Source organism: Nyctibius grandis, chromosome 2, assembly GCF_013368605.1.
Source record: "Nyctibius grandis isolate bNycGra1 chromosome 2, bNycGra1.pri, whole genome shotgun sequence".
In the NCBI taxonomy this organism is placed as follows: domain Eukaryota; kingdom Metazoa; phylum Chordata; class Aves; order Nyctibiiformes; family Nyctibiidae; genus Nyctibius; species Nyctibius grandis.
Window position 1 is genome coordinate 93,460,360 of NC_090659.1, and position 16,553 is coordinate 93,476,912.

The 16,553-nt window shown below is 44.7% G+C and overlaps 1 protein-coding gene across 4 annotated transcripts in view; it reads right to left on the minus strand.

Annotated features, from left to right (window-relative positions):
• Positions 1-549: 549 nt before the first annotated feature.
• The window catches only part of TSC22D1 (TSC22 domain family member 1), a 95,901-nt gene continuing 79,897 nt past the window's right edge, over positions 550-16,553 (minus strand). For 2 of the 4 annotated variants that reach the window (XM_068425027.1, XM_068425026.1), the window contains 2 exons: positions 3,188-3,239; positions 550-1,965 (listed from right to left, as the gene is read on the minus strand). In XM_068425027.1, the coding sequence (XP_068281128.1) occupies positions 1,708-1,965; positions 3,188-3,239 (310 nt within the window). In that variant the 3' untranslated portion in view covers positions 550-1,707. Of the gene's footprint in view, positions 1,966-3,187; positions 3,240-3,694; positions 3,977-16,553 lie in introns of those variants that run through there. The other 2 variants (XM_068425029.1, XM_068425030.1) reach the window with 2 other exon arrangements.

Genomic DNA, 16,553 nt, shown 5'->3' on the forward strand with positions numbered 1-16,553 from the left:
AGGTTTCAGCCTGGTCTCATCACTAAAGTTTGAGAGAAGGTGACACTATGGCTGACCTGCTGGGGAAGCTGTAATGCCCACTCTGCCTTCGTCACCCCAAATTAAGGGTATTGGAGCTGCTGCCAGCATGGGGTGACCCATGCCCAGGCAAGGGCGCAATTTGCCACCAGGGAACAACTGTTGCACAAGATTTATATGTTTATGGCTGATCGTACAGCAGAAGTCTGTGCTCCTGCTTACCTGCTACCCAATGTATATTAGACACCCAACAGTCCTGACTGTATAGGATCGGTTCAAAACATGGAGCTTTGCTCCTAGTCAGGCCCCCTACTCCTCCCTCCTTCACGTGACTTCACACTCGCTGCATTTTTAAGCAACTGTGGAAAGCAGGAGGTGCCTTTTTAGCTGAAACTTTGAGGAAGCTCTGAAGCCGACAGACAAGATCTCGCACCCAAGACCTGTGCTTCCCGACCTCACTGCTCATGTAGAACTGCACTGCACCATGTTGGAAGTGATTTGCAGTTAACAGTTAGTACAATATACAAACAGTGATTTATCAACATCGTATGCTTTATTGAAAGTTGACAAGTGCAACAGTTAAATACATTGACGTGTTACAACTCTTTAGAGAACATGCACAAAAACATATGCATACTACTATACAGATCATATGCAAAAAATCCATACCGGGAAATCCAATTTTTTTTTTTTAAATTCTTTGCTAGCAGGGTTTGATAATTTTTGGAGTGTTTTTTCCTGTCTTGAACCAAACTACAATGAACAAAGATTTACTTCAAGATAAATCAGCAGCCAGGGAACTTCAGAAGTTACACAAACAGCATAAATCTGCAAAATTCTGAACAGTTGCGTAGGTGCATTCTTATTTATGTAGCATTAAAAAAAAAAAAACAAACAACTTTCCAAACTTCTTCAGATCAGCCAATGAAACAACTAAACTTCAATCTGTACAACCTAAATACAGTTTCCTATTTTACAAAGTACTTACACTAAATACACAAATATACAGTAGGCAAACAACCTTCATTGTAATTATCCTATGACCCAACTGTATGTCACCTACGTGCTTTCTATATATAATACAGCTTTATGCACCTGTCCACTGCTTCAGAAAACGGTGCAAATATTTGCACTTAAGGTTTCAGGTGACAGTTAAGTGTTAAAACACTGAATTTACCTTTCTCCCTCTTCCTCTTAGATCCTATGCACCAGTCCTCACTTTGGAACCCCAGTGCACTATGGGGGATTGAGCCATCACTTTTTACTCCAGTCTATTTCTTCACATTTCCAAGCTCGAAAAGCACTTGTATCAGTTACATCACTGGATGAGTGGAAGATTTAAAAACAAACCAAAAAATTCAGGCATGCAGCTTCGTTTCTCAGCCATTTGCAGAAGCTGCTCAAGTCCCCAGTGTACTTGTGCTAATTCTCTGGAAGAAGTTTGTTTTATTCAATCAACCTAAGAACAAAGACTCCTTCAAGCCAAAAAGGGAAGGGAGGGAAGAGAGAGACTGACGAGTACGTAATACAGGGAGAAGCCTCTCCTGATGTGCGCAGGGCATGGAGTCCTCAGTCTGGGTTGCAATGTGCATTGAAATGGATGAAGGGTGGCTGTGGCAGATTCCCGCTAGTCCTCCTCACTCTGGGCAGTCCAGAGGCCAGTGATCATGATGGCAATGAGATCTTGAACTACGCTGAAGGCCCTGACCCCTGTGATGCCGGCTGAGCAGGCTGCTGTGTTGTCCCTTGTGACTGGGAAGAGGCAGGCGGTGAACCAGTCTGCAGCTGTGCTTGGAACTGGGCGAGCTGCTCCGGGCTGGCAAGTGTTTTTAGCAGAGTGTTTTCTTGCTCCAGCTGGGAGTTCTTCTCTATCAGCTCTTTGATTTGCTCCTTGAGGACTTCCACCTCCTCCCTTACTGCATACATCAAGTGACTCTTTACCAGATCCTGCAACGCAGAAGAGAGCATGTGCGTTAGGAAAGCAGCCCAGTGCCAGGCCCGGGTTCCCACCCAGCCCAGCTGGACACGCAGCAGATCCACCTACACAGAGAGCCGGTGCAAACCCAGCTCTGCTCGGGTGCAGAAGAGCGTCCCAGCGAGGGCCACCAGCCCCTTGCTCATGCCGGCAGGGCCAGACCCACGGCCAGCAGCCCTTTGGCAGAGGGAGTCGGGCGGGCAAAGCTCTCCCTCGCAGCAGCCAAGCCGTGCCAGGGCTCGGCCACCCCCGCGGGGGACAGTGACGGGTGACTGGGGGGTGTCACAACCCGCTGCCTCCGGCCCCGCCGCACACGTGCGGACCCGGGACAGGCGGCTAGCCCCGCCCCCCCGAGCCCGGCCCCGCCCCGCCGCCAGGCCCCGCCCCCCGCGCACCGGCTGCAGCCAGTTCTCAGCGCAGGTTGCCGCATTTCCCTCCCTCCCGCCGGCCCTGCGCGGCCGCGGGTGACGTCAGAGCGCGCCTCGGCCAATGAGCGGCCGAGTTATTTATAGCCGGGAGTTAAAGGCTCGGAGTTTGCCTAGCAACAGTCGGCAGAGGCTCCCGTGAGAACGGCTCCAGGCAGCGCTCCCCTAACAAAGGGCGGCCGGGCCCCGGGCCCAGCGCGGGGGAGCCGCCGGCCCCGGGCACCGCGCCGCCCGCCGGCAGGAGGGCACAGCGGCGTAGGGTGCCGCGGCTGCAGCCCGCAGAGGATGCAACCCCTTTGGCTGGGGCGGCCCGGAGCGGGATGCGCTAGGAGGAGAGTTAAAAAAATTAAATTAAAAGCACCCCAAAACAGCCCCCCTTGGGGGAGGGGGTTGTAAAACACACACACATCCCCCCAAACAAATGCCGCTTTCTGCCCCAGCAGCGCCCCTCCCCCGCCGCACGGAGCCGGGATCAATCGCTCGGGGAGGCAGGAGCCAACGGCGATGCCGTCATTCCCCCCCCCCCCCCCCCGGCATCGATAGAGAAACGTGCGCATCCCCCCCCCGCCCTCCCCGGAAGCCTTTGATCAGTAAAACAACAACCACCACTAAAAAAAAAAAGCCCCCAAACCAAACCCGTGCCTCCCCCTCCCTCCCTGGCCCCGCTATAAAACCGCGGCGGCGCACGGGTTAACCATCGCCCGCCGCATCCCCATATTGTTTACTGCTTTAAACACGAACAAGGTTTTATGCCCCAATCGGTACATACCATCGCTTGCTCGATTTTGTTGTCGATAGCTACCACGCTTGCACCAGAGGAGCTACAAGAGAGAAAGAAACAGAGGAGAGAAAAAAAATAACATTAGCAGCGGCTGAATTATTTAAGAGACAAGAGACGCGAGCACTGGTAGCCAGTTGGCTGAGAAAGTCATCCTCACGCTGCCCTGCCGCCGCCGTCGCCTCACCGGGATGCTCCAATGCAGCAAAGCAACCTGTGAAGCCGCCCCGAGCCCCCCGCCTGCAGCCGGATCAGATATCCCGAAATCCCCCCCCCGCCCTCCCCAGCAAACCACACAAAGATGGAGCTTAATTGCAGGCTGCGGCAGAAGCGCTCCGCGCCGGGGAGGGCAGCCCCTCCGGGGAGGGGAGGCGAGGCGAGGCGAGGCGGGTGCCCGGTGCCGCCGCTGCGGCTCCCCCGGACAAAGGAGCCAGCCCGGCGTTCACCTGCCCCGCTGCCGCCGCGCTGCAGAGCCCCTCGGACACAACACTTATTTACCTACTGTCGAGCCTCAGGGTCGAGTTGTCGGTGCCCAGCAAGGACGATAAGAAAGAAATTGAGAAGTGTCTTAGTTGATAAACTCCTAGATCCATTGCCACTGGTCTACAACATTGGGCATTCATGCAATCGCGGCCAGAAACGCTCCCCGCAGAAATCAGGTCTCACTCTCTCCGGACGAGCGCGCGTGTGCGAGCGCCGGGCGGCGGCAGCGGGAGCGGGGCCAGGCGGCGGGACCCTGCGGGGCGCGGGGCTGCGCTCGGCCAGCTCCCAGGTCAGCGCTCCGCCGCGCCGCACAAAACCTGGCCATCCCGGCCCCCCCTATAATTTATGCGGCGGCGCCGCCGCCCATTGGCTGCGCCGCCGCCAGGGCCCCGCCCCCCCGCTTCATCGCATCTCATTAGGAGCGTTCTCCCCGCCGCCGCGCAGCCCCCCGGGCCGGCAGCGCCCTGCCCGCTCCGCAGCGCCCACGCGGGACGGCCCCGCACGCGTTGGGGGGAGACTGCCCCCCCCCCACCCCCACCCCGACCTGTGAAATCCTGACACGCAGGGTGCCGCAGCGCGGCTCCCCGTGCCCATTTCTACCTGCAAGAGTGGAGGAGGAATTAAAAATAATAATAACAACAACAATTAAAGGCGCTGGGGAGCGGCGGGGAAGCCCAGCGCGGCCCGGCGGGCTGCCCGCCGCGCCGCTCAGGGGTCGCCCGTTGCCGCGCCGACACCGCCACCTATTGGCAGACGGCAGCGCCGCCGGGCCGGGCCGGGCCGGGCCCTGCCGCACCCGGGGGCGGTCCCGCCGAGCGGCCCCCGAGGCTGCCCGGCTCCGGGCCGAGATCCGCTGGCTCCCGGGGCGAGATCCGCCGGCCTCTACCGCCGCCCCGGCCCCGCAAATGTTAGCCCCAGAGAACGATGGGTTCATCCCCGACACGTCTGCCCGCTTCGCCCGCGAAAGGCGGCGAAAGCAAGATCCACACGCACGTAGCGATGCACGCTGCAGATAAAACCGTTCCAGGCTCCTACAGATCTGCTAAAGCAGCAACCATCCCTCTTTTCTCCCTTACACAGGCCTTACTAGCCTGAAAAAACGCTTATGAAAAAAATACTCAGCCATCAGATCATCCACAAAAAGCGCACAGCACAAACCTGCCGTTTTCTAGCAAGCCAGCTCTTCTACAATAACAGGGAAAATACCTATTCACTCATTTTTAGATAGTACCATACAGCACTTACGGTCTTAAAAGTTGCAGCACATGCACTAAGAATTTAGGAAAAATTCTTCTCCCACGTAACCGTCGTGTATTTCTCAACAAATGTTACGCTCCCGTGTGTCATGGCCGCGGCCACTACCGTCCCATTCTGTCCAGGTGATACTCTCAACCACTAACAGTTTAGAAGGAGACTCAAGGCTGAATTAAACTACCACAAAACAACTCCCACAAGACACAGCCGACCTCTAAAACCACTATTTTCTAGATCTGCACTTTCATCAGGCATTACAGGACTTAAAGGCGCAAAAATAAAGCAAAAAACCTCTTCAATTCTCTATAGCAAACTTCTCCAAGAACTAAAAGTCACATATGTCACAGGTGTTGCTCCCAGAGAAGCAAGAAAGCCAGAAGACACTGAATAATCATCTTAAAGCTAAATTTAGCATTTACGTATCTGCATCAATCTTCTTAGTTTACTTATGCTGTCCTAGTCTACTATTCTTTCATTCAGTAATGCCAGCAGAGTAGTACAAAGTAATCCTATTCACAAGAGAGGTCACATTTAAGAATAAAAGTTCCTCACAGCCGCCTTCCCAGTACCACATACGATGCACACCCTGCAAGGGCACAGCTCTCATCTTGCCTTTCGGGTACCTGGGGAAGTTGCACAGAATAGTGCCCAACGGGCTGAAAATTAAAGGAAGTGTTTTTTTAAAAAAAAACAACAAAACAAAACAAAAAAAAACCCACACCAAAAAACAACGAAAAACCCTTTCCTGTATTGACCTGCAAATTTAATAGCAAGTAAATTAGAAGCAACACACTAAAATGTGTACATCAGGCTCCAGCTTCCCATCTCCCAACAGAGAAACAGCAGTAACCACACATTGTAGGGACACTTCAACAAACCACTTTCTTTGCAGAGGTTACTTACTACACACGAGGGTACTCATCGTATTCAGCGATCAAGCAAGCCATTTAATAAACATCTCCAAAAGCACATCATCTGTACCGGAACCTGTATCAACTCCTGTCCTAAACTTGATCTAAATTAATGTTCCATGAAGGGTTGGGCTTGAAAATCAGTAATGTCTGAAATGTCTCCTTGTCAAGGCAGTTACTCAGGACATTAGAATTAACAAAATTGCAGCTGGACACAAGTTCCAGGGCAATCTCCATCCCCTGAAGCTCTTCATCAGGAAAGGGCAGAGTAGGCGTAAAAACAGGGAAGTCCTATCTCTGCTAATTAATCCTTGTAAAGTAACTTGCTTGAAGATAGCAAACCCGCATGCCTGAACAGACGTACCCTTGAAATGCCTGCTTTGCTCTTGCAGGATAGACAGCAGACATCTGTACGTATTTTTATTTGTACATGTAAAAATAAAGTCACAGATGCATCCCAAGATGATTGTTGGTGCTGCCCTAATGACTGATAATTATTAAATGCCATCATTCCACTTATGACAGAAAAATTATATGATTCTCAGACTAATTTAACAATAAACATTGCCCTTTTTAATCTATATTAATATATCTTCATGAAGAAGAGATACAGATATGATCCTAAATCCATTTCCCACTAAACTCATTAACCATCTTCCATTAAATTCAGTGGGCTTTTAGCAAATTCCTTCATTTATTTTTAGATACCTACAAGCTGAGTTGTGATTCAACAGAAAGCTGTCAGCTGCGTAAGCAGGACTGCATATTAATATGCATGTTCTGCTTTGCCCACCCTATAAAAAAAGCAAACCATAAAAGTATCCCTTTATGGCTGAGAAAGCCCTGAGCTCTCAGATCATCTAGGAAATAAAAACATGACATGTACTGCTTTCACACACAAAACTGGGGGGTGGGAGGGGAGAGCACCACTAATCTCTGATGTTCTCACCTCAACACTCCCATCCATCTGCCTGGCGAGGACAGACTAAACTCCATATTTAAAGGTTGAGGTTTTGCTGTTGCTTTGTTTAAATATATATCTTTTATGAAATATATGGAAGGTCTAAGGAAAATAATCCTCCAAACTCCCTTTCCCCTCGCTTGCTCATTGCATTGTCTCCCCTCCTGCCTCCTCTACCATGACATTCAACATGCTCTTCACTCAGATTATGTTGTTTTGACTCACTCACCCTCCCTTACAGCACTAGAAGGAAGTCAAGATGACTACTGTGTTACTCAAAACCTTCTAACCACCTCTTTTAACACCTCATTAACAGATGCTACATGATATTAGACCCCTGAAAAAAAGCTTACAATTTCACATTCCTGGGAGCAGAGGTGAGAAAGGCTGCAGAATTCCTCATTTCTGTACAGCCACCCTGGGTCTGCACTGGGCTGGACTAATTCATGCCCCTGTTTGCCCTAGATATGTGAAGAGGGACATTTGTTGAAAGTCCCCCAAGACCAAGGATCACACGCTTTGGAAGCCTGCATGTCTACGGAGCACCTCAGTTGTTCACAAACTGCATGAAGTAATAGGAAAAGACTCGAGACGGGTTACTGAGAAATGAGCGGGGCACGATACAATACACTGCTAAACAAGTAGCTCACCAGCATCTTCAATCCTCAAATAAATTAACTGCTTAAGTTGAAACATATATGGTAGTCAGACTTTTTAGCACACTTCACCTTTTGTAGTGTTTCAGTTCTTACACACTGTTTCTCCCAATAAATAATTTCCTCGTCTCAATTTAATCATGCTAAGCACTTGAAAAAAGTGCTTTTCATCTTAAGCACATAATGAGGTAAGCTGCAGCACAGAATCATTTTGTCTCTATGCAAGTCTGTTTTGGCATATTTCTGTGTGTGTGTTAAAAAAGTTCTTTCACTTAAACAATTTCTCTTTCAAGTACCTTGTCCATGTATGCTCCCTGTAGAGGCCAACATTGAAAGCAGTAGGCATGCATCTCCTGAAGCTGAAATAAATCTTGTCTTTTGACTAGGTTGCAAAGAGACCACACCAGAAACAGTATTAGAAAACAGCAATTTCTGTCACAGCACACCTTCATCTTACACTATAGACAGGCTCAGATCCCGTGGACTTCACCTACAGTTTTCAACTACAAACTAGAAGTACTGAAGAGGTTAGAAAAAACTAATCTGCTTACTCACTCAAGAAAAGACTACCATAATTAGATTCTACATGACATCTAACTTTACATTTCACTTGGCATCTAAAAATGGTCAATAAATGGCAAAAGTACTATTCTGCCTTAAAATTCATAAATTCAAAACTATGTGTGTATTGACAGCAACCCCCGCAGTATCAAACTTACGCAAAATCGCTCCAAGCTAATAACCTAAAGAGAAAACTCTGTCTGCAGCTGACCTCAAGGATTAAAGGGTTATTTATTTCAATAGGCCATGATTTGTTTCTTCATCTCAGTAAAGGTACAAGATAGGCTGGAGAAGCTGCCCAATTAATTTTTTTCCCCACAGTAAGTAATAATTGCTTTTTTAACATACTAAGGACCAAAAAAAAAAACCCCAAAAAACAAAACCCACATTCAGATAGTCTAAATAAAGATCACAGAATCTCAGCCAACTTCCTTTTCCAGTCCCAAACTTGTAGCTAGGATTTTGATTTAAAGCCATTAGAACTTTTTGCTGAGCTCCAAAGGCTAACACGTATTTTATTTCTAGATTGAATTCTGCAGATTTCAATTTATGTACCTCTGCTAAATTGCCAAACCTCTTGCTTACCAGATATTACTCTATCAGTTTTCCTAAATGTGTGCTTTTCCTCCCCCATAGCAAAGTTATTTGCATCTATAATTTGTTTTGCTAGGAAGGGGTTTTTAGTTCCATGAACAACAGATAAAAGGGAAAGCTATGCAAGATGCTAGTGAAATGAAGTACTATATTTGTAAATCTTTGTTTTTTGCCAGATGTGCAAGCATAACTAAATAAATATTCAGCAGAAAGAGTACATAAACCCTACTGGGGTTCTAGAAATAACCTGACAGAATCTCTAATCGCAGTGCCTACACAGAAGTATCATGCTGTGCGCTGTGCGCAGGAGACAGAAGGCTGCATTTAACAGCAAGAAGATAACCATGTAAGATCAAAAGACAAACAAGGAGTGGTTCTCACAGGCTCCTCAGAGGATATGCTCGCTCTTTTCCAGGCAACTAATTGCTAAGTCAACCCCAGTTCTTTTTAATGAGCATTATAATGATTCCACCAAATTCAATGCTGACAAAATAAAACATAAGGTCTGTATCAAGTACCTGGATATAGACAAGCACAGAGAGAATCCACTCTTTATTGGTCAGAGAGAACTCTGCAAAGAAATATGAGCCATCTTAAAGCAATTTTGATGCTTGGAGAGGGACATGTGGCATCCCCTTTCCTGAGATCATCCATAGATGACCATCTAGCAATGCGGTTGGGATGAAGGACCCTGTTCTGTGCACATCCATTGAGTTTCAAAGTCTCCTCACAGAGTCAAATGAGGTCTATCACAACTCAAAACCTGAAATTGCATCCAGATGCTACACCGCCTAAATTTAAAGAGTTATACATTTGCAGTAACATCTACTTTGGGAATCACAGGCTTCCCTAATTTCATATGCAAGCTTAACATGAGTAAGTGCAACATATTTGACTTCATTAAAGGTGAAAGCCCTCCTCAGTATCCCATAAAGTGCCCTTGACCAAGGACTGCAAGTGGGAAAAGATCCACCAACCATGTTAGCATCCTGAAAGTTTTAAGTGAGACATCTAAGCCGGGAATTGATTTTCTGTCCTCCAGAAAGCTGCACACAATGTCACTCTGCATGCTGTCACTGTCCCCAGGATGGAAGGGGAGAAAAAAAACACTTAGTGCCATAAAGCAGCATATGTAGAAAAGTGATAAAGTGTTAACAATATTTAAGTTTCACTACCCAAAGCATGGAGCTGAAATTCATTTTTCCTTTCTGTTAAATTTGGTTTTAATAATTTTAGATTTAACTCGTAAAAAAAGCACTCAATTCCCTGCTCTTACGCATAGCTTTCACATGCAATGCAAGGAGAATACCTCGGAGTAAAAACCACTTACACTAGCATTTAATCGCACTTGTTCTAACTGTACAACAACAGATTTTTCAACCATGTACTCCAAAATTAAATGGAGAGGGGAGGAAAGAGTCACTGGAGCATTTCAAGTTACACCTAACATAAGAAACACTGCAAGTATACGAAGTGGTTTGGCACAGTGACACGATGAGCATTTGGAAAGCTAAAATTCTCTATATTAAACAGCATCTCTGACCCAGGGGGTCAGCAATGACTCCGGGACAGTGGCTGACACCCACCCACCCCACCCTACCCTACCCTGATAGCACAGAGTGGGATTTAGTCATCAAATTAAAAACCAGCCAATTTAACCTGTAGCTGAGAGGGGTCATCTTTTATTATTTTTTAAACTCTATTTCCTGAAGGCTGTGGAAAAGTCACACCAAGTCAAATGAAATGGGAATACTACGTCTTACTGAGTGGTGCTAATTGTGGAAGGGGAGCATGCCCCAGCCCCCTGTAAAGCCTATGTCCGTTATGCTTTTTTTTTTTTAAACTACTTAATCACTTCCTTCCTTTTTTCCCATCTCCTCCTCCTTTTTCTAATTGTTCCCCTTGAAACTATATTGAAAATCTTGGATCAGCTAATAATTTAGTCACACTTATTAAGAAATTATTTGTATGACATAACAGCTGGCCTACACTTCTCACTGAATATCGTTTTCCCTTTGATGGCCACTTTTCAATTCAACACTTGAAATTAAGCCTGTATTTCCCACTGAAGTGTATCACACTAGAAGCCAATTCAAAGTTGCTAGGAACAAAGCCAAAACCCCTGCAATTAACCAGTGTTGTCCTATGGTCTTCAGGAAGTTTGGAATGAAGTTCCCTATTCTGGCTTCTACAGAAATTATTAAAAACAGTTGATGATCAAAGGAGAAAAGTATGGAAATAAAACATAAGGTAAGACTGCAGTGTGGGAATGGAGCACCCAGAACATGGAATCTAATCTGCTCTGAATGAGGATGAAGGTCCTCAACTGCTCAGCTTTTGACGTGACAGATCGCTCGTTACCACCCTGTTGTGCAGAACCATTTTTAAGGCCATTCTGTTAAATAAACCCCAAACACTGCAACTCAGTTACACGTGTATTAAAGACAGTAAGATAAGAGTTCAATGCCACTTTTCTTCCTCAGCAAATACACTAAGACAACAATCCAGTTGCCCATTTACGCTCCTACAATTTCAGCCTCTTTGCAATCCCTGGCCAATGGCTTCAAAGGTATCAGCAATATCAATGAACAAGTAGGTGAATAGCTTTCAGATTAACTCCCTTGGCTCTAATAGGTGTATATTACACACCGTATTGCCTAATTTCTGAGGGGTCAAAACACTCTACTTCAGTTGTGCCTGAACCTACAATTTATCATCTTTTGGTGGCTTCCTAAAAAAAAAAAATTAGAGAAAATTCACGACCTGCTGTTCCATCCAAGCAGAAGTACACTTTAACGGGCTGAATTCACTCTAATGTTTTTAAAGGTATTTTTATACCTGAATGGAAACTTTCACTTATATAAATCAAACCCCATGTACCTCCACCCATTCAGGAAGCGTGGGGGGGGGATTTCCAGAAACACGTAAGAATGTGACCTGATTTACCAGATCTATTGCACAGTGTGGTGTATCCCGAAGTCTTGCTCCCCTTTATCAACCACCAAGACAGGCATTTGCTCGATGGTTTCCCGCCCAGCCGGTGCTTTGTTTTTTTTCCCCCCCTTTCCTGTGGAAACGAGGATATGAGAGGAATCTGGTGTGTACCTATACTTCAACTCAGTACAGCACTGAGAAACAAGTACAGCTAGACCCTGGAGTGGGAAATTACTCCCAGGCCTCTTAATCCAGGAATAGCTTCAGTGACTCAAGAGACACAAATCCTGCTGACTCACAATCGCAGAAATCCCAACAGAGTATCTCCACATAAAAAAAAAAAAAAAATTTACACTCTCCTCGCTGAAGGAAGAAATTGTAAAACAATACTGATTTGAAGTAGAATGCAAGATACCTGGGAAAGTATGTAAGACTATGAAATGATCTATGCTTAAAAATTACTTGAAAAATTACCTAAAGACAGATATTTTAATGTGACCTGATTGCACCTTATGGCTTTAGAGATGTATTACCCACTTTAGCTCAATGCTTCTCTCCTGTAATCCTGCCACACTGCAAACGAAAGAGAACAGTCAGAACACAGCTGTGCCGACTCAGCATATTTTGAACATGTCCCTGGAGCACCTTCTAGGGCAGAGACTGCAAACGGCTGGCATAGGTCCATGTCATCTACAGAAGGCCTGTATATCCTGAAGTCCTAGTTCTCCTTCAAGTGGGATTCATCCTTCCTCAGCACCCTACTGCTCCTCTAAAGGAACCCCAGGTAGTAGAAAGCCCTCATTTTCCACAGGATTGCATCTTCTAGATTATAAATAGCAAGTACCTCCAGACTGTTGGATCAGTGGTGGCCATGCAGGGCAGACACCACTGACATTTAGCCACCCTTGAGCCAGTCATTCTGCAAACAGCAGAAGATGTACTTTTCATCTTTTAATATACAACTTGGGAAAGAAAGATGACAGCATATTATTTCATGCCTATTCAATATCTGGGTAATCATCTTTATGCAGAGTTAGCTAAATTTATGAGTGGCATCTTGTTTATGAAGCAGTCCTGTCCACTCTCTAATACTGCTGATGCCCGTCTTCTGGTGGATATCCACCTAAAATATGTTTCATTTGTTGTTCCAAGAGTCTTTTGTACAAAACAAGGTCTGAGCTCAGGTATATGCTGTGTCAGGCACCTAACACTTCTTGAAAACAATTACTTCACCCTCCAGAAACCACTGTCATTAAGATGACACCTTGAACCTTTGTGGCTTAAAAAACAACAAACCTCAAAACAAAACAAAACCCCCATAAAAACAAAATCCAACCAACTTCAGTATCAGAAGTCTGAGATGAGTAACCCACTTAGTAACGCATGGGAGTTCAAAACAGCTCCCAGGTACATTTCCTCATTCTCACGCAGGGTGTTAGCCCAGATGCCCAGTGGCCGCTCTTCTACAGCGTCAATGCGGTGAGCTGCCACACTGCTGTCAAGTTATAGGAAGGAAAGAAAACCCCAGTTGCGACATAGGATTTAAAGCCCCTCTTCCAGCTTCGCTGGCAGAGCCAGGGAACCACTGCTGCAGTGTCCCACCAAGCACAGAGGACAAGTCACCTCTTACAAAAACAACCCTAGGCAGCCTCCCATCTGGGGAGGCATTGCCTGCTCCCACACAAGGTACTGAACAGGGGAATTCCTCTCTGACTCTTCCTGGCCACTACTAATTGCTAGAGGCCCTGAGCAGGTAGACAGTAACATCAGTCAGCAGTTCAAGTACAAGCAATCACGACAGCTATAAACAAAAATATTCGTAAGTGAATGTCTGAGTCACAGGGTAGCACTGGTGCAACTGAGATAGGCTCCTGCATTGAATTAGTTTGCCCAAACCTGTTTTTCAGCCCCATTTCTGAAGAACTCAGCATTTTAAAACAAGCTGTTGATAAACTGAAATGGGTAGGAAAGAATCGTCAAACCGATTCAGAGATTGGGCTTGGGGGAATTTACTTACGCTGATAAGACTGAAAAATGTCAAGGTACTTGAAAGGATCCTCAAAATCCTTTGAAGGACCGAGACCTGATTTAACTAGAGTGAACCTTTAAATAGAGAAAATACTAGTTTTCAGGGGCTGCCAGATTTTTATTTTATTTTTTCACATTAGAGTGCATCTATTTAATAGTTATCTAATGATTAATTAAAGCTTGCCTTTTAGAAACAGTGAGACAGACTAGCTCATAACTATAGTGGGTTTTCTACCCCTTGATATCATCAGATAAAGAATAGATGCCCTTCACTAAGGTATGCATTAAACAAACTGAAGTCACTGAAGTTCAGATAGGGATGACCTAAACATAACAGTGCAAGACACAGAAGTTCTTGTCCCTTCCTGCAGTATTGTTCGTGTATTTTAACCAGCTACATACAGCCCACCTTAACCATCCCAAGAGTTAACACATGCACCCAGCACTCCCTTCTTCCAGCTGATACCATAACCAGAGGCTGATGCATCTTCTGACTTTTTTTTTTTCCCCCAGGCTCCCATCATCTGCATTTCCAAAAAGAAATACGGAGGATGCCACAACACCATTCGTTCAGTATGAATATGGAGAGGTGGTGATATACACCTGATCTCCAGTGGACACAGCCACTTGTCTGCTGTCTGCACTACAAGAGAAGTAGGAGCTCCTGCACACCCCTAAAATCACCATTTCCAGCTGCCTAGTGCTAGATAGCTACCCAGTAGCACACAGACATTGGGGATCACTTTTCCAAAGCACCTTGGCAGAGCTCCAGTGCCTGAACTCTAGATCTTGGACTTCATTCTGGCAGCCAAACTTAAGATGAAAAAGTAGAGAGTATTTAATTTTATTAAGAGTAAAAGCCTTTCTCAGTATGCTGTAAACTGCCCTTGACCAAGGACTGCAAGTGGGAAAAGATCCACCAACTGTGTCAATATCCTGAAAGTTTTAAGTAAGATGCCTGACCTGGGAACCGGGTCTTCCTCTTTCCTCCAGGAAGCTGCACATAACTTCACTCTCTCTCAAAAGAGATTCTGTGTCTAACATGGAGAAAGCCAAATGCTTCTTTGGATTTGCCCCCCACATTCAGTAGGGTCAGTTTTGGAAAGAAAATATAACCATATGCAACGCTAGCCAAGAACAGCTGAAAGAGAGGTTAAAGTTTCTCCTTCGTTTGCAATTTATGGTGATGTGACAGCCAGCCAGCCTTAATTCACAGAAAAACAACCAGAGCAAAACCAGCATCTCTGCAAGAGCAACTAGAGGAAACAAAAGCAAATGCGAAGTAAACAGGAAGCAGCTTGCTGAGTAAGAATACAGGAGAAATCATCCAAATCCTCTGTACAATGTTAACAGATGTAGATGTTGGTTTATGACTAGAGATGCTATATCATGCTGCTATGTGTATCAGTAAAAATCAGTTACAGCAAAACCTCTTAATAATGCAGAAAGGTTAAAGAAAATCACCTGTCTACTCCATCACACTTTTTTCATTATACATTTTGTGGGATAGATCAGTTCACGGTAGGAAACAATCTTCTCAATACTACCTTTCTTGTTCAGTAACATATAATGACATAGGTCATTGCTGTATACATACATTGCTCAAGAGTAACATACCTGTTGTCATTGTATTTTAATAGCTACTATAAAATAGTTCCATTACACTGGTTCCTTAGGCGTTCTGATGAATTAATTTAATATAATTTTTAACATTCATTTGAAAGTTTAAGTATGTATCCAGAAACTCTAGACTGGAAAACTTTTTTTAAAAACTCATTTTTAATTTCTTCAGCAATGTATAAAATTTATATTCTTTAAAGAGGCACCATTCACAGAGGAAAGCTATTCTCCACAGGCAATACCACAAACATAATGTGACAAGAATATCAAGTGAAATGTATTCATTGGTATTTGTCAAAATTTATATAAGAGCAAGGTTTTTGGATTTTAAGGGTGTGGCATAACTTCTGATCTCTGAACTGGTGCTTTTGTTATGAAGAACACATTCTGTGCTCCCTCCCACAGAAGGGTATTTGCCTTCTGTACACAGAACAACTCTGCAACATGAAGAGCTGGGGCAATTTTTTCCCCCACTGTCATATGTTTTTAACTCAGTAAAATAACACTTCCCGTTCACCAAGTTACTTGGTATTTCTTTTAAACACTAGAAAGGAACCAGATCAAAAACATGCATTTCATATTTCACTGTTTATATGGAAAACGAGGTTAATAAATGTAACTTGGAGAAGACTAAGCTGTGTTTCAATGCCTCTCCAAACATTTAAGAAGACTGATTAACTAAATTTTTCTTTAAACATGTGACAAGACATATATTGATAGTATATATTATGTATGAAAAATATTTGAATGAATATGAACTTGTTTGATAAGTTTCAAATCATGTTAAAATTCTCACTTTTGGTTTAGCATTATGTCACTTAAGATTTGGAATAATTGGAATAACTTTTTTTGAAAAGTGGAATGAAAACTACTGTAATGGCAAACATAACATGCATTATTTTAAATACTGCAGTAAAGACATTTCAAGACATGTAGACTTCCAGTGAATAAGTAAACCACTCTGCATGACACAGTACTCTCAACCAGTATGAAACTCCTAGCCTGAAATAGTTTGAAGTAGTTTTAACAAGTGACAAGCACCTTGGTTTAGGAGAAGCATTTTTAAGTACTTGCTCAAACAAAATAGTTCACGAAACGACTGAAAAAAAAAAAAAAAAAGAGTAAGACAAGTAAATCAAGTATCTAAAAATTACAAACTTTACAATTACCTCTTTAAATGCTGTTCCAGTTCCAAGAATAACACTTGCATGGTTATTTGGTCAGAGCCTTGTTTCTGGAGAAGCGTCACTTTCATTGATGTATCTATTTAGTACCTGCCGATTAGTTTCCCCCAGATGGAGAGTCAGAAGAAATATCCCTTGGTCCTTGGCAGCCGTAAGATTAGCATTAGCATT